Consider the following 21,797-nt stretch of genomic DNA (forward strand, 5'->3'; position numbering starts at 1 on the left):
AACCATCAGCTGTGTGAACTAAAATTTTTGACTTGAAAAACTCTTTTTAGTTGCTCTTACTTCTGCCAGAAGGGTGTCAGACCCTCCAGGCTTTATCATCTAAACCTCCTTTTATTTTTCACAAGGATAGAATATCTTTAAGTACCAGTCCTTCCTTTCTACCTATGGTGGGGTCAGAATCCAGTATTAATCAGGTTATCAACTTTCCAGTTGTTTTGTCTTTTGGCTTTTCCTGGTTAGAGGTCGCCACAGCGGAACTCCGGTTCGCTAATGATTGGTAGTTTATTTTTACGTGCCGAGTTACCAGCCCATGACGCACAACCTTCAACGAAGGTACGCCCATTCACGCATGTCTCCACGCAGAAGATGCTCTAGCTGAGAATCGAACCAGACAGCGTCTTACTGTGAGGCGACAATGCTACTGCAGCACCACCACCACCGCGGGTTATCAATATTTCCAAATTTCTCAAATACCAGTTCGATGTCCACAGGCAGTTAGGTTTCTATCTTCACAGAACCAAAAATTTGAGGAACTCCAAACAATTTTGTTTCCTTTTCTGAAACACAATTAGGCAAACTAGTCTCTAAAATGATTTCAGCCAAATAATTGACTGATATTACTTTTGTTAATGGAAAAGCAGGTTTGCCTTTACCAAAACCACCAAAAGCCCATTCCACCAGGTCTATGGAAACTTCTAAAGCATTTTTGTCTAGAGGAATGATGTTTGTGCAGCTGCAGCTTGGGCTAATCTTCATACCTTTATTGTTCATTACAGATTAGATCTCTTCTCTAGGAAAAGTGCAACCTTTGGCTCAGCCATGCTCAGGAAATCCTTCCTTGGAATCCTCTTGGGATTTAGGTAAGTAGAAACTCTGTCCCAGTAGTTGAGGAATGAATGAAAATGATAACATCAGATAAAGTTTATGTACTCACCGTAACATTCCGTCTGTGTTGTCCATTTTCATTCTTCCTCAACTTTCCCCCACCAGTCCTGTCGTCTGACTTGCTTTCAGAAAGATTGAAAGATGTTGGAGGTACGTCTACCTTTGTTTGAGTCCCAGATTCTGTTGTATCATAATTCCTTATTGCTTTGTAGGTCTTTGGGCAGCAAACAAGATCGGAGGTATGAAAGGTGATGAGGGCATTATGGGTAAAGGGAGGACCTTGAGAGTTTGTGTTCTACGAGCAGGAAGAAGCAGCCAAGTCAGATCCGAGGATCGCATCCGAACCCAACAGATGAGGAAGAATGGAAAATGGACAGCACAGATGGAACATTATAGCGCGTGCATAACTTTTTTTTTTGAAGGGGGGGCAAGTCACCCTTGCTACATGTGTGCCAGCTCTGTCACTGCATTACAGTGAGGAAAAGGATAAATTCCCTAATCCCTGCTGTTCCACAATCTTTCACAGAGAAAACGTTAGTAATATGCGAACTGATTTTCAATCAACTGAACTTTGTTTTCTGAATGACAATTTAAGCCTTCAATGATATGTTTATATACTATATATATAAATATATATAAATTAATTTTTAAGTGAAGTAGATGACTTACTTCAATTTGCAAGAAGAAGTTTATTCCATTTTCTTTAAATATATGTAGCATATGTGTTACATTTTTTCCTTTTCCTTATATTTATTTTTAGTATTTAGTTCTCTGAATAGGTTCTGTCCCACTGGTGCATTCAAATCAGAGATTTTGAAATGGAACCAGATTAAACAATGTTTTGTAGATTAGGCAGAGACCTGGGCTGGACAGGAAAGAATGGGAGTGGTCTGATACCTTCTCCCGTGGCAGGAAGGGTTGTGCACACTCAGGAACAGATTGCATGATGTGATTTCCCTGGTGGAGACTACAGAAACTGCTCCAGCTTTAAGGAGAGTGGCAGAATTGCTTGGAAGGAGCACCTTTAGTGGAAGTGAGAGGGCCTTCCTCTGTAGTCAGCCTATTGTACTTTCTATCCCAGTGGTTCGCCGAGTGTGGGAGGGGTAGGGATGCGAAACAAAATAGTAAAAATGTTAAACCATCTCTTATGTCTGCCTAAAGATGGTCCCTTCCAGTGGACCGTTGTCCCACTGATGGGAATAGAATAGGCTGACTAGCCAGTAGGGTGCTGATAATTGACAGACAGTGGGGACAAAGAGAACAAAAAAAAAAGAAAGAAAGAAGATGCTGACCAGGCAGAAGTCATCTCTAAGTAATTTGTAAGAAACTGAATATGACTGCACCTGAAGCTTTTATAAATAGTAATTGTCTTGTCCTTTTTTAGTGTTGCATCTGATTTGTTCAGCTATTGGCAGCAAAAGTATCCTTGAACTCAGTCATATATATACCGCTTTTTTTGTATACTAGCACTTAATACCCATGTCCTTATGGTATTGTGACATTTTTTGAGGCTGGCTTCCTTAAGTGACTTAATGATAGGCAAGATGTAGCAAACAAAATAACACTACAGTTGTTAATCTTGGATGCCCTAGTTTGTCATTTGTGAATCTTCTCATACAATAAGTCTTCAGCAGGAAAAATCTGTTCCAGCAGTTAGTAGTCCTTGTGTGTTTTTAATTTGATGGAGGAATGAAACATGTATACCTTTGGGAATTGTTTGAAGAGCTTTGCTAAAATGTGGAATTTTGTAGTTGGCTGACCTAGGTATAAGCACTTGCTGAGAAGGTATGATGTTAAGTTGGGTTACAATATACCTTATTTGTTTTACTTTGTTTTGCAGTTTGGGAGGAAAATAAAATCTCACTAGTTTTCTAGTCAAACTGTTAAGTAAATGTCATTTTTTCTTTCACTGCAAACTTGATTGTTTTTTTCTGTCTTTGTTTCACAGGGCTTGAGATCAAATGCTTTACTGCCATTTGATGATACTCATGAGCAAAGCAGTTTTAGGGGTCGGAGCACCAGCCTAAGTGAACGGCCCAAAAGGTATATTTGTATTTTATTTGGTTGTATGAACATAATTGTATTTTACCATTGTTATATCAGCATTTAACAACTTTTTCTTGTCCATTTGTTAATGTACTATGATTTATTGCTGTGTGAAGCATTAGCAGAAAGCTATGCAGGGAAGGCGCTGGGTTTGCTGCTCAGTCTAGGCCAATTTATTACTTTTTCTTTACATATTCTAAAAGATTAAGATATTCACAAATTACAGTTCATCTTTAAAAATTTTCTGTTCGTATTTCCCAGCTTTCGAATACCACAAAAGGTTCCTTTTTTATTTTTGATTTATATGACTAATTTAAACTATGGAACCTTTGGGCTTATGTAAAAGTGTGTATGTTGGAAGATAGCCGCATCTAAGTGTTGCACATTTTGCTGTTGTGTTATGACTTTTGTGCGACTTCACAACTCCGTGTTTTGATATACCCTGATGTTCATCATGTTTAACTGTTGCAGTCATTACACTTGAGTTATCCTGCTGGCAGGCGACCCGCAGTCGGCCCGAGTTCCAAAGTCTTGGTCCGGCATCAGTTGCTGTTGCCTCTTCTCTGATGTCAGTGCGCCAGGGGTATAAAAGTTGCAACCGACGCCATTTTCTTCAGTCTTTCTTGCTGCAATGTGCCCGAAGCAAAAGCAGTTCGCAAGTGCCGGTCGGCCGACTCCTGAGATTTTCAAAATTGAGTTTCAGAACCGAAGTCTTCAATAAAGCTAAGTACCCCATTGGGGAAACATTTTCTTGCTCCAGACATATGTCCGTAAAAGTTAATAATTGTATTTCTTGTGGGAAGCAAATCTCTCATAAGGATTTTCATTCTTACTGTATTCCTTGCCTAGGCCCTGACCACGACGTTACTAGTTGTCGGTTTTGTGCTAGATTCAGTAAACGCACAATTAAACGGTTTGATTTTGCTTTACATTATTTTGGCCGAAGGTTTAATTACACAATGCCATCGGAACAACCGATGACCGGAATTTATAAAAAAACGCAAAGACAAAGAAAAGGACAGGCACCTGAGGTCCAAAACCGACGACAAAGCCTCGTCTAGGCCAGTCGCCGGTTCACCGGGTCTCAGTGAGGCGCTTTCGCAGCCCCTGACACCTGCTACCTCAGAGCCACAGGCCGTAACTGACAGCCACGTGGAGACACAGAGGCCTGTGGAAACTCAAGGTATTGGGCCTACGGAAACTATACCCTCAGATGGGTCCGGAGCCGCTGAGCAGGCATCTGCTTCTGAGGGTGTTTTCAGACCTTCACAGCTTGCAATAAAGCCAACTACAGCAGGAAAGGCAAAGTCAAAAACACCATTAAAGACAAAGAAACAAGTACAGCATTCTCCAGAACAGTCATCCATGCCAAAAAACAGATGCTTAAAATGGCCGAAGACCTAATTACTTTAATCAGGGGTTCCCATCCCCCTCCTTACAAAAGGCCTAGGCAAGACACTGATTATGATTCCTCTGACCAGGTTTCCATTTCTTCTGATTCCTCTTCTGATTAGGGATATTCCCTCCCTCCTTATGAGGACTCTGATGCAGAAGAGTCCATACCTTCAGCCTCTCCGCCTGAGGATTAATCTTTTGGGGAAACCCTGCACTCCATGAGGGAGCATTTCCATTGAGAGCCAGGATTATTCAGAATCCAAGAAAAGGCTCAGAGACTTCTTTTTATTGCCTCAGCACAGGCCCCTGGCTATCCCCCCTGTGCTTGATATTGTTGATGTTTTTTTGAATCCAGTCTGTCTCCTGATTCTTTACCCCCCTGCACCAGTCAAACCAGACAGGTACTACAGAGTCCCTGACTCTCATAAATTTCTTTACAAAACCCCGCTGCAGATTCAGAAACTATTTCTCAGGGTCCTAAAGAGGTTAAGGCTTCCACTGCTAAAAATCTTGTCCCCTCGGATAGGGATTCCAGAGCTCTGGACAGATGGGGGAAAAAAGTTTATACTTCTGCTACTTTAGCTGTAAGAGCTTTAAACTGTTAGTTTCATATGCTTAAATACCAACAAGTACCTCATGTCATTGTTAAAACAGAAAATGGTTTCAAATACAGAAAGTCCTGACAGTAAGGAAATGCAGGATTTATTGCAAGCAGTTGAACAAGTGGGAAAGCATACTCTGCAATGTGGTTTTGATTCATTAGAGGCTTCTTGTAGAGCCGCAGTTACAGGCTCTGTTATTCGAAGGCAAGCTTGGTTGAAGGAACAAAGTTTACCTGACCATGTTAAAGTAAAATTATTGGATGCTCCATTGCAGCATGATACTTTGTTTGGTGTTAAGGCAGAAGAGGTGTTAAAGAAAATGGAGGATAAAGCAGTCAATGCAGACAGTGAAAGATTTCTTACAGGTTCAACCACCTAGATTTAGTAGAAACTGGCCTTCAAAAAATTGGTCCTTTCCAGAGTCTGGCAGGCCACAAAGAGGCAGATACAGACACCCAAGAGGCAGATCTCAGCCCCAAGGCTCCTACTGACCTAAACAATAGGGTGCTTCAGCCCCCAAAGAAGGGGAAGACAAATCACAACCTTATAGGAAACAGTCCCAATGACTTCCCTCTGCAGATGCCAAGCACTTACCTTTTGACAGCACCCCTAGGGGGTAAGCTAGCACTTTTCTCAAAAAATTGGCACACGATCACCCAGGACCAATGGGTTCTGAATATTGTTTCACAGGGTTACAAGTTCCACTTCCACACACTTCCAAAACCAAAAGGTATGCCAGACCTGACAAAAAACCAATGGACAGAGGCACAAAAACAGATTGCTGCTCTTATGGACATGGGAGCTACTCAAAAAGTTCCACAGCAAGAACAGGGACAAGGATTTTACTCAAGACTTTTCTTAGTACCCAGAAAGGACAAAGCCTGGAGACTAGTACTGGACCTGTCAATCCTAAATACTTTCCTGGTTGTTCCAAAATTCAAAATGTTAACACTACATCAACTTCTGCCCATGCTGGGCAAGAAGGTTTGGCTAGTTACTTTGGACCTCAAGGAGGCATACCTGCATGTCCCTCAGACAATCTTGCAGAAGATACCTCAGATTCATAGCAGGCTCAATGCATTACCAATTCTCTGCACTGCCCTTTGGCTTATCTACTGCGCCCAGGGTCTTCACAAAATGCCTGGCACCAGTAATTGCATTTTGCAGACAAAAAGGAATTCAAATATATCCCTACTTGGACAACTGCCTTATTCAAGCAGAGAGCAAGGACATTCTTCTAAAGCATCTGGCATTTGTAAAGAGATTGCTAATTTGCGTAGGGTACACAGTAAACGAAAAGAAATCGAAACTAGTGCCCTCTCAAGAGATAATATTCCTGGGTGCAATCTTAAATACAACTGCCCAGATGGCTTATCTCACGCCAGACAAAGGCAACTGACTCATTACTTTCAAATGATGGCAACAAAAACCCAGCTCCCTTCAAGAAAAATTCTGCAGGCCCTGGGCTTCATGGCATCCTGCATTCTACTAATTCCCTATGCAAAACTGCATATGAGGAAACTGCAATGATATCTAAAAAGTGTTTGGACTCAGCATTGTCACAGCCTGGAGACAATCATAACTTTAATTTCCTGCCTACAACAGGAATTTCGATGGTGGGCCCAGGCCTATCACCACAACAAGGGACAGCCTTTCACTTTACCCACAGCCAGGCAGACAGTAACAACAGATGCATCGGATTATGCCTGGGGGACACACTTGGCAGGAAAATGTATTCAGGGCATGTGGACAAAGGAACAAATGCATCTTCACATCAATCAAAAAGAGATGCTAGCTGTACAGAATGCCCTGACAGCTTTCAAGGACCTAATACATCCAGGGCAACTATTAATAAAGACGGACAGTACCACAGTTGTGGTACATAAGCAAGGGGGCACACATTCATACCCTCTATGCAGACAAGCCATGACTTTGTGGAACACAGCACTGACCTATCAAGTACATCTGCAGGCACAATTCCTGCCATGAACAAAAAATACACTGGCAGACGAACTAAGCAGAAATCTCATGGATCCTCACGAATGGAAGCTAAATCCACAAGTGTTCAGAATGATAACGAGGAAATGGGGAAACCCAGACAATAGATCTTTTTGCCTCCCCTCACAATTACCAAAAACAGAAATTTTGCACAAGAACTTATCACTCTCAAGCATGGAAAGTGGATGCTCTATCATTCAGCTCTCAAGCATGGAAAGTGAATGCTCTATCATTCAGCTGGAAAGGCCTGACAGTCTGTGCCTTCCCTCCAATGCCTCTTCTCACCAAGGTGCTACTAAAGGTCAGACAAGAAAGGCCAGAAATGATCCTGATTGCACCAGACTGGCCACGCCAGCACTGGTGTACCCAATCCTTAAGAATTTGTCTCAAGGCCCAACTTGGCTTCTACCTCAAATTCCTCATCTTCTGACACAGCAAAACAATCAGATTCTGCACAGTCAACTCAGAACCTTAAACCTGGCAGCATGGCAGATAATGTAGCCACTCAGACTGCACCTCTCTCTAAAGCTGTTATGGATGTCATTTTAGAAGCCAGGAGGCCCAGCACTAGGAAATCTTGTGCAGAAAAATGGAAGAGATTCTTTGCTTGGAACCATGCACAAGGGCTCAAACCACTTGTCCGTAATATACCTCAGATTTTACAATACCTAACTGAGATGCTGGACAAAGGCTTATCTTTCTCATCTATTAAAATCCATGCCTCTGCCATTTCAGCTCATTACATTATGGAGCCACCTATTGTTTCACATCCTCTACTATGACAGTACCTCAGAGGGGCAAAAAATATAAGAACCCCCCCAAGGAGAGCACCAGTACCTACTTGGGACCTCAATGTTTTTTAGAAAAACTCACACTGACTCTTTTTGAACCAGCCAGCACAGATGATCTAAAATTCTTTTCATGAAAAACTGCTCTGCTCTTAGCAATAACTTCAGCAAGAGTCTCAGAGTTACAGGCATTAATGGCTGTGGAACCTTTCCTCATTTTTCATCAGGACAGGGTTTCTCTTAGTACAAACCCAACATTCATGCAAAAGTGGTCTCCAATGTGGCCTTAAACCAAACCATTCATTTACCTACTTTTTACCCAAACCCCCAAAATAAAGGGGAAGAGACTTCTGCACGCTTTGGATATACACAGAGCTACGATTCTCCTTGGACAAAACAAAAGCTTTCAGAAAAACTGAGCAGCTGTTTGTAGCATATGCTGCAGGATCACAAGGAAAGCTTATTACAAAGCAGACAATCTCGAAATGGACAGGACACTGCATCCGCTTCTGTTATGCACAACATGGCAAATCAGTGCCTAAGGGCATTAGGCCTCATTCTACCAGAGCAGCAGCCAATTCAGCAGCTTTCCTCAGAGGAGTACCAACCAAAAACATTTTAGAAGCTGCAACCTGGAGCTCAGTGCACTCTTTCACCAAGCACTACCACTTACCTCTCTACTCTAAATCCATAGCAGGCTTTGCCACTGCAGTTCTGCAGGGCTTGTCAGCCTCTCCAAATCCAGTTTAGACCCAGCCACCCAACCTCAGTTTTTGGATTCTACCCAAGTGTAATGACTGCAACAGTGAAACACGATGAAAATAGGACAATTGTGTACCTACCATAAATGTAGATATTCGAGTGTATTCACTGTTGTAGTCCAGGTTAACCACACACCATCCCCCCTTTTTTGCCGTTGCTGGGACTTTTCTGTACTTCTCATCTCTATACTACCTATGCGGTGTATTTGCTTATAGATGAAGGAAATGTTTATAGTAATATATGCATGTTTTCTGGCATAATTTTATCTTTCCAGCCTTCCTGTCTGAGGGCACCTGACAATCTGGGGCAAGAAAAACTGAAGAAAATGGCGTCTGTTGCAACTTTTATACCCCTGGCGCACTGACGTTAGGGAAGAGGCGACAGCAACCGACACCGCACCAAGACTTTGGAACTCGGGCCGACTGCGGGTCGCCGGCCAGCAGGATAACCCAAGTGTAATGACTGCAACAGTGAATACACTCGAACATCTACATTTATGGTAGGTACACAACTGTACTTTATCCTTGCATCACCTTAAGTGTTGAGGGAGCCATGCTATTTAATTACAAAAATACTGTAGTAATGCTGCTGCATCTACTTCTATTTCTGAGCTCTGCAGATGCTGTACTCTGCGCACACCAACTGCAGGAGTCGGCCATCTTAAGTAGGGTTCAGGCAGTCACTAGGGCTAAGTATGCTGTAGTTCTCTCCCTTTTCTTTGGTGTGTCCAAGAGCCCCTATTTCTTTAAAGTTATTTATTAAAATGAATGTTTTAACATTTTTCTCTCATGTTTTAGCAGAGACCTTCATATATTTTAGCAATTTCCAAGATTAACTAAATTTAGAAGTAGCCCAAACTTTTCTTATCAGCTCATATTAAGAGTTACCTACTATTGGCTGATTCCAGTCATTAGCAATATACTTACACCGTTAAATAGGAATTCTCTGTCTGTCCTTAGTCTTTTTGTTCCCTGCTGCTGCAGTTAATGGTGGTGGTCTGTTTCAAGCTCACTGTGATGCAGTACAACAGTGTGTTTTTGGCTGGTTAGAGAACTTATTTTCACTTGGAAGTTTTTTTCCACCTTCTTTTGTGGATGTGCATTTCAAGAGCCATTTTAAAAATGGATGTCAGAAATGCTAGAACCTAAGTTAGCCAAGAAGCTGTAGTTGTGCTTTTTTGTATGTGCTCAGACTATGCGCGTTTCCTTGCAGTCTTCTCTAAGAACATAATAAAGTTTGCACAGTGATGCAGCAAGTAAACATTTTGTCACCAAAAGGAGATGGTGAAGCACAGATCTGCTTTCTTTTCCTCATCTGCCCTTGAGATTAAAAAAATCTGTACTTCAGTGACAGCATTGCAGCAAAAGCGTGCAGTCTTCTTGAGGGAGGGGGCAAAGAATTTCTGTTCCCCTTTTAAAGTGGCTTCAATTCTTCAATCTGCCTTAGTGTACATTAAACCACCAAAGCTAATGTTTGCCTTGATAACTGCAGTTTCACTGACAATGTCTCTAACTTGCTCCTGAGAGAAAAGAGTTCCTTTGTTGGTAGAATTAGTATTCAGCTCCATTTCTTAACAGAATGAAGTCTTCATTGAGTTGCATTCTTCAGTAAATTCCAATCACTGACTTACTGACAGAGTAGCTAATTCATTTGCTTATGGAAAACTAGATAATTTGAGAAAGAAATAATGAATTTGAATGATTCATAGAGCTTTAGGGTAGCAGAGGACTTTTGAATTCATTGTATCTGAAGTAGTTAACTTCATTTGATCAGCAACCTGTGGGTATCGGATCCGTCCTGGATCCGAGCCGGCAGCTTTCCAAGCTAGAGATCCGAGCTCCAAGCTCCTCCCCCTTACCCATAATACCCTGCTACCTCCCACCAGTCCTCAGATCTCATTTGCCGCGGCTTCTATAAGAACTAGTGACGAGCTCCTTGCGATTAGGTAAGATAAGAATAGGAATTTTCTCTACCTTTTTACCAGTTTAAAAAGTGTGTGTGTGTGATAGTTGATCTCTTAGACTAGTTTAGTTTAATTTAACTTTAGTGTATTCCACTTCCCCTTATCTGTGTGTTAGGGAGTGTGATTGTGGTAGACATGGCCGAAGGCCCTAAGGCCATCTTTTCCCAAATGCTCTGAGTGTGGCCATAAGTTGTCCCCAGCCAAAGGCCATACTCAGTGCATTCTTTGCCTGGAGGTTGCACATTTGACATCAGGCTGCCAGATATGTGCTGCCTTTAACCTCCGGGCTCTGAGAGACAGGAGGAACAAGTTAATTTTAGCGGGCCTTTTACCCGCGGATTCTACTTTTTCCTCCTCTCCCTCAGTGGCGCCAGTTGTGGTTGCGGCTGTTCAGCCAATGGTTCATGCTCCCCTGGCTGGGACTCAACCTCCCATTTTGTCCCAGGGAGAGAGGGACCCTAGAAAGAAAGAGAAGAGAGGTAAAGAGAGGGGGAGAGAGAGAGAGAGAGAGAGAGAGAGAGAGAGAGAGAGAGACAAAGACAGGGAGAGGCATAGGAGCCACAAGAGGTGGGCTGACTCAGCCCCCTCGGCCCCAAAGGCTAAGCCGCTCTGTTCTCCCTTGAAGGTTCCCAGGTCCTCCCCCTCTCGGCTCCGTTCTCCACATTTCTCTCCGGAGCTAGAGGAGGAGCCCCGGTCACCTTCGAGGTCGTCAAGGCTGCCTTCCCGGCCAGTCTCGGCAGCCTCTTCTAGATCTACGAGAAGCCTTTCTGATGCGGACATGGGCCGGATGATGCGTCGCTTCCTTCAGGCCCATATGCAGATGGGAGTGCTCTTACCCCCCCCCTTCTTTGCCCCCATTGCTCCTTCTCCGATCCATTATCGAGTTTCGGAGCCGTTGGATCCGAGTAGCCTTGGAGCCGGGGAGTCGGCACCGATAGTAATTGCTACTTCGACGCCGGCCTTACCTTCGAGTTTATCGGGTCTCTTCGGATCCGAGCTCTCGGGGCTGTGAACTGAGCCTCTGATCTGGAGGTGTGAGTGTGTCTTCGGCTCCGATGCAGTCGGAGCACACTTCCCTTTCGGGTCCGATCGCTTCGGCACACATCGGATCCGAGGGGGCTGCTTTCTGATCCCAGGGAGAGTGGTTCACCTTCTGCTTTCAACGTGGTGGAGAGGGTCCTCTCGAGGGATTCGAGGTCCCCGGCTCGTGCTACGGATCCACCCGCCATTCCCTCGCAGATGGGCCTGTATTCCATCATTTGGCCCCAGGGACAGCCTGCATCTACGCCCCAGTAGTTCCTGTATGGGAGCCTCACCCGATTGGTGAGCCCTCCTCGGACAGTCCCGCCGAGGAGGTCCCTCACAAACGAAAGTGTAAGAGGAGGCATTTGGACTCCCCCGAGTCCCTCACGGAAGACACTGACTTGGAGGAAGGGGAATGTTCCCCCAGGTCACCCCCCGAGGACGTCTCCTTTGGAGACATTATGGAGATGCTACACATTAGAGGGGGGTGGTCAACCCAGAAACCTTCCTCGGATGAGTCGGTGTTTCTGGAGGTGTTTGACACAGGCCCGTCTACCTCTTGGGTGTCCCCTCCGGTCGACCCCCTGTTAGACCTAATTACTGCTAGGGCGTGGAAGGAGCCGGACACTGTAGAGCCAATCCCCAGGAGACCAGATAAGATCCTTAGTCCCCGACAGACAAGACAGCGTGGAGTAAAGGTTCCTCGGTAGATGCCATGGTGGTGGCGGCTGCCACCAAGAAGGAACTGGCACAGGATAGTTCCTCGGTCCATCCTCCCGACAAGGAGTCTCGGACGATGGATCGCATCGGAAAGCGGATGTTTGCTTCAGCCACCTTTTCCATAAGGGTGCTGAATTACTTGGTACACGTGATTAGGCTTCAGTGGGATCTAGTAAAAGAGTACGCTGGGTCTCCCCCGGAGTCCATGTCGGCCAAGGACAAACAAACTTTCTCGGCTTGCATGGCCACTCTAAAATAGAATGTTAAGTTGTCAATCTCGCCTTCATTCTTGCTTGATGGGTTCGGAGCCGATCCCTCGGCTCCGACTCGGCACTTGCTAAGCTCGAGAGTCACTTTTACCAGCTCGAGGCAGCCCCAAATCCCATGATGCAAGGCGGTAAGTACCCAGATCTCGTTTGCCGCTTCGCTTATGAGGTCCTCCTTTTACCAGCTCCTGGTAAGTGATTCACTTTATTGATATTAAAGCCCCTTTTTGTTAAAAAAAAACCTTTTATTGTTAGTGATAAGTTTATTATTTAGATTCCTGACAGAAATTCCCTGTCTCTTTTAATATTTTTTAGTCAAACTTTACCCATCCCATCCCCTCCCTGTTAGGGTGTGTTTGTGTTTGTTTTAGGAATACCTTTTGGTATTTTCTTTAATTTAAAAATTTTACTGGTGTGTGTGTGTGTTTTTTGTGAAGCACCATGTCAAAGGAGAGGGTCTCAGGTTTTAAGAAGTGTGACTCGTGCTGTCAGAAGATGTCTCTGACAGACGGTCACACTTCTTGCCTGTATTGCCTGGGGCCTCTTCACCTGCAGGACTCCTGTGCTATTTGTCATTCCTTCAGCCAGAGAGTCCTGCAGGAAAGACGCAACAAGCTGATACTTAGGGGCCTTCTTAAGCCGGAGGGCTCTCCGGCTAAGTCGGCTCCATCAAAATCAGCAAAATCTTCCAAGGCCCAGGCTTCTGTGTCTAAGCCTGCGGCCTCGGCCCGACTCGTTCGAGTCGAGATCGCTCGGCTGGAGCCGATTCTGGCTTGACAGCCTTGGCACCGATGGCTATCGGTGCCGAATCTCATCGACCACTTCGGTCGGCTCCGATCGGTTCCGACACCCATGTGGCACAGGCATCGGTGTCGGCTCCGATCGGCTCCGACACCGTTACTTTGGTGGCTGTATCGGCTCGGCTGGAGCCGATACATCGAGCTTCCTGTCGGCTCCGAAGTCGGCTCCGACAGGATCTATAGTATCGGTTCCGATGGCTCATTCCAGGAAGAGGTCGAGGTCTCCTTCCTTGGAGCCGATACTTCGGCTCGGCTTCACCTCTTCTTCGAACGGAGCCATCGGAGCCGATCTTCAAGGTCATCCAGACTGTCAGATCATGACCTAGAGAGTGGTTAGTAGATTACTTAAGTCACAGGTACTGGCCCAAATGTTACATAGTCCGTCTCAACAGGCGACTGTTGGTCCACACCCGTTACAGTTCCTCCTTCAACTCTACCCCAGAGCTTGGGTTGGAGTCTTCGGAATGGTTACTGCTACGGCTGGAGGACGGATACCCCTTCTGTTCCTTCAGCCTCTACTCTTATCTCCTCTTGAGACCTTCCTTAGAGGGATTCGTGGTCGGGCTTCCATGGTCTCCTCCGAGGGGTGAGTGGCATCGGACCCTTGTCCGAGCCCGCTCTTCCCTTGGAGCCTCGGCCTGGTGAGCTCGGCTCCGACATCTGCCTCGGAGACTTCCCTTCGGTGGTCCCTGGAGTTCCTAGTTCTTGAACGGGTTCTCTCGGACCTGCCTGGGAGGGGAGCATTCGAGGTGATGAAGAGTGTGCTGGCCACTGGTATCAGTCAGCAGTCTGTTCCCGTAGCTCCTCCCTCTATAGTAACTGTTGACATCTCTGCCACTTCTCTTGCTACAGGACCCAGAGATCCTCCGCCTCAGGTTTCCCCATTGGGAATTTCCCCCTCTTCCGAGGATTCTCCTGATGTTTCGGGAGATCCTCCTAGGAAGAGGACTTGTAAGAGGAAGCATGTAGACTCCCCGAGTCTGTCACTTGGATACTGACTTTGATGAGTCAGAGGGATCCCTAGATCCCCTCTGAGGATGTCTCCTTCTCAGACATCCTAGAACTCCTTAAGCAGAGGGGAAACTGGCCCACCAACAATCCCTCTGAGGATGAGTCAGTATACCTAGAGGCGTTTGGATCTCGGCCCTCCACCTCCTGGGTGTCTCCGCCTTCGACCCCTTATGCAGGTTATTGCACGAAGGCGTGGGCAGCTCCTGACTCTGTAGAGCCAGTCCCTAGGAGGCCTTCAAAATTTATCACTGCCCGTGTGACAAGCAATTCCTCACTAAGGGTGTCCCGCTGATGCCATGGTGGTGGCTGCGGCCACCAAAAGGAACTTGCAGATCCTTCCGTGCCGTCCATCCTCCTAATAAGGACTCTAGGACCATGGATAGGTATGCAGTGGCGGATGTTTTCCTCAGCGACCTTTGCTATGCTCGCTGAATTACCTATGTCACTTCACCAGACTCCAGAGGGATATCCTTAAGGAGCTGGGTGAAGTAGTTCAGGATCCTACAGCTGCAGGGGCTCAAGAAAAATTGCTTCGCAGCTAGGAACCCTCAATTCCATTGCAAACTCCTCCATGCGGCTAATATCTTATGCTGCGGATGGAGCGAGTAGAGCCGCAGGTACAGGTGTGGCTCTTAGACGCCAAGCCTGGATGCGGCTATGTGATTTTGCGGATCCCTTTAAGGCGTCCTTCACAAACTCTCCCTTTGATGGGTCAGCTTTGTTTGGCCCTCAGGTGAAGGAAACCTTGACCAGGTGCGAACAGGACGGCAAGACTCTTTCTGCTGTTGGAGTCCGTTTTCCACCCCTTCTAGACCTTATCCCAAAGGACAGAAAGGTGGGAAAATGTGGTTCCAGAATCCCAAGGAGTCACGGATTCACGTGGTCAGTTTACCCCTAGAGGCAGAGGGGTAACAACAACAGCCGCTCTAGAGGCAGAGGGTCCGAAAAAACAGGGAAACAGAGAGCCTCTCTCTGACAAGCCCTTTCAGCATCCCTGAGATGTTGCCCGGCTGTCCCTCCTTGGAGGCAGTCGGGAAGATTATCACTGTACCCAGAAGCCTGGCATTCCCTCACTCAAGACAGATGGGTACAGTCGATCATATCCAAGGGTTACATAATTCCTTTCGAGGAAAGTCCCTTCCCTCAAATTCCCTTCCAGATGTACCACCCGGTCTAAGGGAAATTGCAGAGTTAGAAGTCTCAAAACTACTGCAAAAAAGAGCCATTCAGCCAGTTACAAGACCATTCAGAGCCCGGAATCTACTCAAGGTTCTTTTTGGTCCCCAAAAGACGGAGACTGGAGACCAATATTGGATCTCAGCAGACTCAACAAGTCTGTCAGGAAGACAAGATTCGAATGGTCACTCTTCAGTCAATTCTGCCCTTCTTACAGAAGGACAACTGGATGTGCTCAATAGATCTTCAGGATGCGTACTATCACATCAAAATACACAGACGCTCCAGGAGATTTCTCCGCTTTCGGCTGGGGTCCAGTCATTTCCAGTTCAGAGCCCTGCCCTTTGGTCTCACTACAGCCCCCAGAGTGTTCACCAAATGCATGGCAGTGGTCACGGCTCACCTGAGACGTCAAGGATTCCAGGTGTTTCCGTATCTCGACGACTGGCTCCTGTCAGCCACCACCAGGCATCAGCTTATACAAGCCAGGGATTACACAATAAACCTTTGTTCTCATTTGGGCATCTCAATCAACTTCAAAAAGTCATCCTTATCGCCCTGCCAGTCTATTACCTTCATAGGCGCAAACTTAAACACTGTTCGGATGTCAGCTACCCTTACAGATCAAAGAGTTTCAGACATTCAGAGTCATGTCAGGATCATTCTGGCCAACAAGAAAGTACAGGCCAGAATGGTTCTAAAGGTATTAGGTCTCATGGCTGCGGCCATTACTCTTCTTCCCCTGGCTCGATTCTACATGCGCCTTCTTCAGTGGATGCTGTTCACACAATGGTCATACCAGCAACTTCCAATGCGTCACCAGATTCTGGTGACACAGACATGCAAAGAGCATCTTGCTTGGTGGATCACATCTCCTCAGGTTCACCAAGGCAGGTACTTTGTACCCCCATCCCCGATAGCCACTGTCACCACGGATGCCTCCCTGATCGGGTGGGGGGGTCATTATCAGGGCAGGATGGTTCATGGGACGTGGCAGCCGTTCGAGTACCATCTGCACATAAATGTCCTGGAGATGAGAGCAGTGCTTTTAACGCGTTGCAAGCCCTCAACGACTTTCTTCCCGTAGGGACAATTGCAGTCCACACAGACAACATGTCTGTAGTTTGGTATATCAACAAACAGGGCAGAACCAAGTCCTACCCCTTGTGTCGAGAAGCGCTCAGACTATGGCAATGGGCGATCTCCTCTCATCGGTTTCTGGTAGCAACGCATATCCCTGGGAAAACCAACATTGTAGCGGACAGATTGAGCAGAGCTATTCTCATGCCTCACGAGTGGTCTCTCAAGCAATCTATAGCGGAAGAGATTTTTCTGGAATGGGGTCGTCCATGTTGCGATCTTTTTGCTACTCCCCAAAACAGCAAATGTCCAGACTTCTTCAGCCTCTTCCCTCTATCAGGCCATCCCCCCAGAGACGCTCTGACCCAGGATTGGCCCCAGGGACTTCTTTATGCCTTCCTCCATTTCCTCTGATCCTCAGGTTATCCAGAAAGCTACCGCTTTGAGAGCCAAATTGATTCTCATTGCCCCTTACTGGCCTCGACAGGTTTGGTTCCCGTTCCTCCATCATCCCCTTTTGGTGCAGCCGTGGCATCTGGACCCAGTGCCAGATCTTCTGATACACCAATCGGGTCAGCTGCACCGGTCAATCCCTTCTCTCAACCTCACAGCATGGTTGCTCCACTTCCTTCCTTAGCCAGGCTTCCTTTGATCTCTAACCCAGTTAGAGACATCATAGTAGCTTCGCTAAAATCCTCTACCAGGAGGATTTATACAAGCAAATGGAAACGTTTCTCTTATTGGGCTAAGGCCAAGAATATCGATCCTTTTACTGCCCCTGTTCAGGCAGTCCTGGACTTCTTAGCAGAGATTTTTCATGCAGGTTCCTCTTCTTCCACAGTCAGAGTTCAATTGGCTGCTATTTCCAATTTTCATGTCGGGATAGCAGATCATAATATTATGTCCCATAGGCTCTGCAGAGCCTTCTTGAAAGGAATTTTCCTACTAAAACCTCCAATCAGGAATCCTCCTCCTCAGTGGGATCTAAATTTAGTGCTGACATCCTTGATTCTTCCCCCCTTCGAGCCAGCTGCTTCTTGTTCCCTGAAATATCTTTCTTGGAAAACTTTATTCCTAGTGGCTATTACATCGGCCAGGAGGGTGTCTGAACTTCATGCTCTTCGGTTCGACCCCCCTATTTGGTTTTTCACAAAGACAGAGTATCTTTGAGAACTAACCCAACCTTTTTGCCTAAGGTCGCTTCAAAGAACAATTTGAATCAATCCATTGATCTCCCTGTATTTTTCCCTAACTATTCAGATAGAGCTGAACAAAAGCTACATTATCTTGATGTCCACCGTCAACTTAGATATTATTTGGACAGAACAAAAAAATTTAGAAAATCTGATCAACTTTTTGTTTCCTATGTGGATAATAAAAAAGGCCTTCCTGTTTCTAAAGTGACTTTGTCTAGATGGCTTTCTTCGGTCATCTCTGAAATTTATCCGCTCAGAGGAAAACAGCTGTGCTCAAAACCTAAAGCACATTCAACTAGGAGCTTAGCTACTTCTACAGCTTTTCAAGCTAGACTTCCTTTAGACACTATTTGTGCAGCGGCCACTTGGGCCACTCCTCACACTTTTGTTTCCCATTACAAATTGGACTTGGCCTCCAGGGACAGAGCCAGTTTTGGCTCTACAGTCCTCAAGAGTTTGTTCCATTGAGCCACCCAGGATAGAGGTGCTAGGGACGCGGTCCCATCAAGCAAGAATGAAGGCGAGATTGACAACTTAACATTAAGAAGTTATGTACCTACCATAACGCTCCATGTTAGTTGTCTCCCCTCGCCTTCTTTCTTGACCCTCCCTCCTTCCCCCTGGCCTGGACAGACCTTGTTATAAGAAACTGTTATGCTGAAGACCATTCAGACCTGGTCCTTCTTCCATCTGTAAGTTTTTTCTTTCTTTCTTCCTTTGGGAAGTATTTTATGCTTGGTGCTATTGCCCTTTGTCATCAAACGAGATCTGGGTACTTACAGCCTTGCATCATGGGATATGGGGCTGCCTCGAGCTGGTAAAAGTGACTCTCGAGCTTAGCAAGTGCCGAGTCGGAGCCGAGGGATCGGCTCCGAACCCATCAAGCAAGAAAGAAGGCGAGAGAAGACAACTAACATGGAACGTTATGGTAGGTACATAACTTCTTATTTCCAACACATCTATGCAGCTTCTCTCCTATGCCACGGAGGGGGCAGCTAGAGCCAGCAGAGCAGGCGTCACGCCTGGCTCCGACTTTGCGGAACCCTTCAAGGCGTCCTTCGCGAACGCTCCCTTTGATGGTTCTATGCTGTTTAGCAAGACCGTCCGTGATACGCTGCTCCAGAGCGAGAAAGACAGGAGGATGCTGTCTGCCGTCAGAATCCGCCTCTCTGCTCCTCAAAGGTCCTTTTCCTGGAACCAGAGAGGACAAATGAAGATGTGGTTCCGGAAATCTCAGCAGTCCCTTTACGCTCCGGACCCTTCATCCTTCAGAGGCAGGGGAGGACAAGGTGGACGCCGACCCAGAGGCAGAGGGGGACCGAAGAATTTCTGGTCAAGGGAACATTTTTCTGACTGACCCGCGCAGCAACCCTGAGGGGTTGCCCGACTGCTCCTCTCTGGAGGCAGTCGGGGGGGGGTGTTTCTCGGAACACCTGGCACATTGGGAGTCCATGACGACAGATCGCTGGGTGCTCCAAATAATATCCAGAGGTTACTCTAGCCCCTTTATAAATCTTCCCCCTCAGTTGAGACTCCTCCCTGATGTTCCACCCAGTCAGAGGGAGGTGGCGGCTTTAGAAATAAAGAAGCTGCTAAGAAAAAGAGCCATCCATCATGTCCCCCCAGGCCTGTCCGGGTCGGGCAGTTACTCCAGGTTCTTTTTGGTGCCAAAAAAGACGGGGGACTTAAGACCAATTCTCGACCTGTCTACATTGAACCTGTTCATTGCCAAAGAGAAATTCGGATGGTCACTCTTCAATCTATTCTCCCCCTTCTGCAGGAGAACAACTGGATGTGCTCCATAGACCTCAAGGATGATTACTACCACATTCTCATGGACAGGCGATCCAGGAGGTTTCTCCGCTTTCGGTTGGGGGCCAGTCATTATCAGTTCAGGGTCCTCACTTTTGGCCTCAACACACCCCCCAGGGTGTTCACCAAGGTCATGGCAGTTGTAGTGGCCCACCTGAGGCTTCAGGGAATACAGGTCTTTCCTTAACTGGACGACTGGCTCCTCGCCGCTCCCACCAGGCATCTACTATGTTCAGCCAGGGATTGCTTCCTGCTCTTGGCCCACCAGTTGGGGATCACTATAAATTACAAAAAATCGTCCCTTCTTCCTGTTCAGGTCCTGGACTTCATAGGGGCCAGAATAGACACACTTCAGTCCAAGGCCTTCTTGACATCAGACAGACTACGCAACTTAACTCTCCACATCTTAGCACTTGCACAATCTTTGGCTCTACCAGCGGAATTAGTCCTGAGAGCCCTAGGGTCCATGGCAGCAGCTATCAACCTTTCACCCCATGTATATATGTATGTGTGTATATATATATATATATATATATATATATATATATATAAAAAATGTACGTGTGTATATATATATATATATATTATGTATATATATACATATATATATATATATATATATATATATATATATATTATGTATATATATATATACATACATATATATATATATATATATATATATATATATATATATATATTATGTATATATATATATATTTGTGACACAAACAGACCAGCAGTAACCAAGTAAAAATAGCCAAGCCACACGGTAATAAAGGAATAATTAGCCAAGAAAAAACCTTTTTACGCGTTTCGTTCACATTTAATGCCACATGAACTTCATCAGAAAAGGTTTACAAAACACAACCTGTGGTTAAATACACTCACAAAAGTCACATGAATTACAAACTAACCAATAAGTTGAAGGCACCTAAAAACATGCCGAACATATTTAAAAGTATATTACAAATAAACATAATGAAAAGACTTATAAAGTCTTTAAATATGTTTGTTAAAACTTTTATATTCTATTTAGTTGCAAGAAACATTTGATATTAATAACGTCATTCAACCCAGGTGGTTGATCTGCGTTTAACATTATCTGCCATATGGCTTCTCTGCATTCTAAATATACCTTAAAATTCCCAGCTAATAAATCTGATTTAACACTTTCCAGCACAGAAAACCTAAACTTTTTGAACAAACTACAACTTAAAGCATGTCTGGCAAGAGCATTTGACATCTCTTTTTTCCTAATGGCCAAATTGTGTTCATAAATACGTTTGTGCAATTCCCTTATAGTTTTACCTACATAAAATTGTTCACAGGAATCACAAATGGCCACATAAACAACAAATTGTGTCTTACACGTGTAGTGACCGTTACTATAAATAGTCTTTTTTAGATGTTTGAAAAAAATTGAACTATTTCCTGATATATATCTACATTGCTTACAGCCATTACATGGGAAAGTACCATAACAAATTACCTCATCTCAAGGATGCCTAACTGCTTCAACTATTGTCTTGATACTAATAGTTTTTTTGTATGTAAATATTGGTGCTTTCCCAATGACAGAACACAAGTCATTGTTGCCAAAAATAACCTTCCAATTATTAGATATAATGCCCCTAATCCAGTCCATTTCATTTGATAATGGAATAGGGAAAGCCAAAGAAAAACTATTAAAACTAGTAGTTTTGTTTCCACCTCTAAATGTAGAATTAGTAGTGGACAAAATAGGACATGCAACACAGGATCTTAAACCCTGTACTTCATCCAGTATTTTCTTAACCCAACTACTGTCGTAACCTCTATTGACAAAAAAAGAAGCTAACTTATCAGCCTCTCTATAGAATACCACATCTTTACTAGTCAATCTACTTAACCGAATAAATTGTCCCTTCACAACTCCTTTTTTCATAAATTTGGGATGCAAGCTGTCATGATGTAAATATTGATTGACAAAACTGGATTTTCTGAAAATATTGCTAACAAAACCATTATTATCTGTGTTTGTTTCAAGATGTAAATCCAAAAAATCTATAGTGTCTCCGAAGTGACCAATAGTGAATTTTAAAAAATGTGTCGAAGTGTTTAAATATTTGACAAATTCATGAAATGTCGCCTCGTCACCACTCCACAGAAAAAACAAATCCTCTATGTATCTTTTGTAAAAAACAATGTGATTGGCTAAATAATGAGGAAATAGGAATTTGATTTCCCACATTGCCATAACTAAGTTAGCAAAGCTTGGTAACCACGTGCCAT

The 21,797-nt window shown here is 44.9% G+C and overlaps 1 protein-coding gene across 5 annotated transcripts in view; it reads left to right on the forward strand.

Annotated features, from left to right (window-relative positions):
• TSC2 (TSC complex subunit 2) overlaps positions 1-21,797 on the forward strand; it is a 3,048,576-nt gene that overhangs the window by 1,648,200 nt on the left and 1,378,579 nt on the right. For all 5 annotated transcript variants that reach the window (XM_044089186.1, XM_044089187.1, XM_044089190.1 and 2 more), the window contains exon 25: positions 2,834-2,928. In XM_044089186.1, the coding sequence (XP_043945121.1) occupies positions 2,834-2,928 (95 nt within the window). The remainder of the gene's footprint in view (positions 1-2,833; positions 2,929-21,797) is intronic.

Source organism: Protopterus annectens, chromosome 12.part0 (assembly GCF_019279795.1).
Source record: "Protopterus annectens isolate FY-2018-M chromosome 12.part0, PAN1.0, whole genome shotgun sequence".
In the NCBI taxonomy this organism is placed as follows: domain Eukaryota; kingdom Metazoa; phylum Chordata; order Ceratodontiformes; family Protopteridae; genus Protopterus; species Protopterus annectens.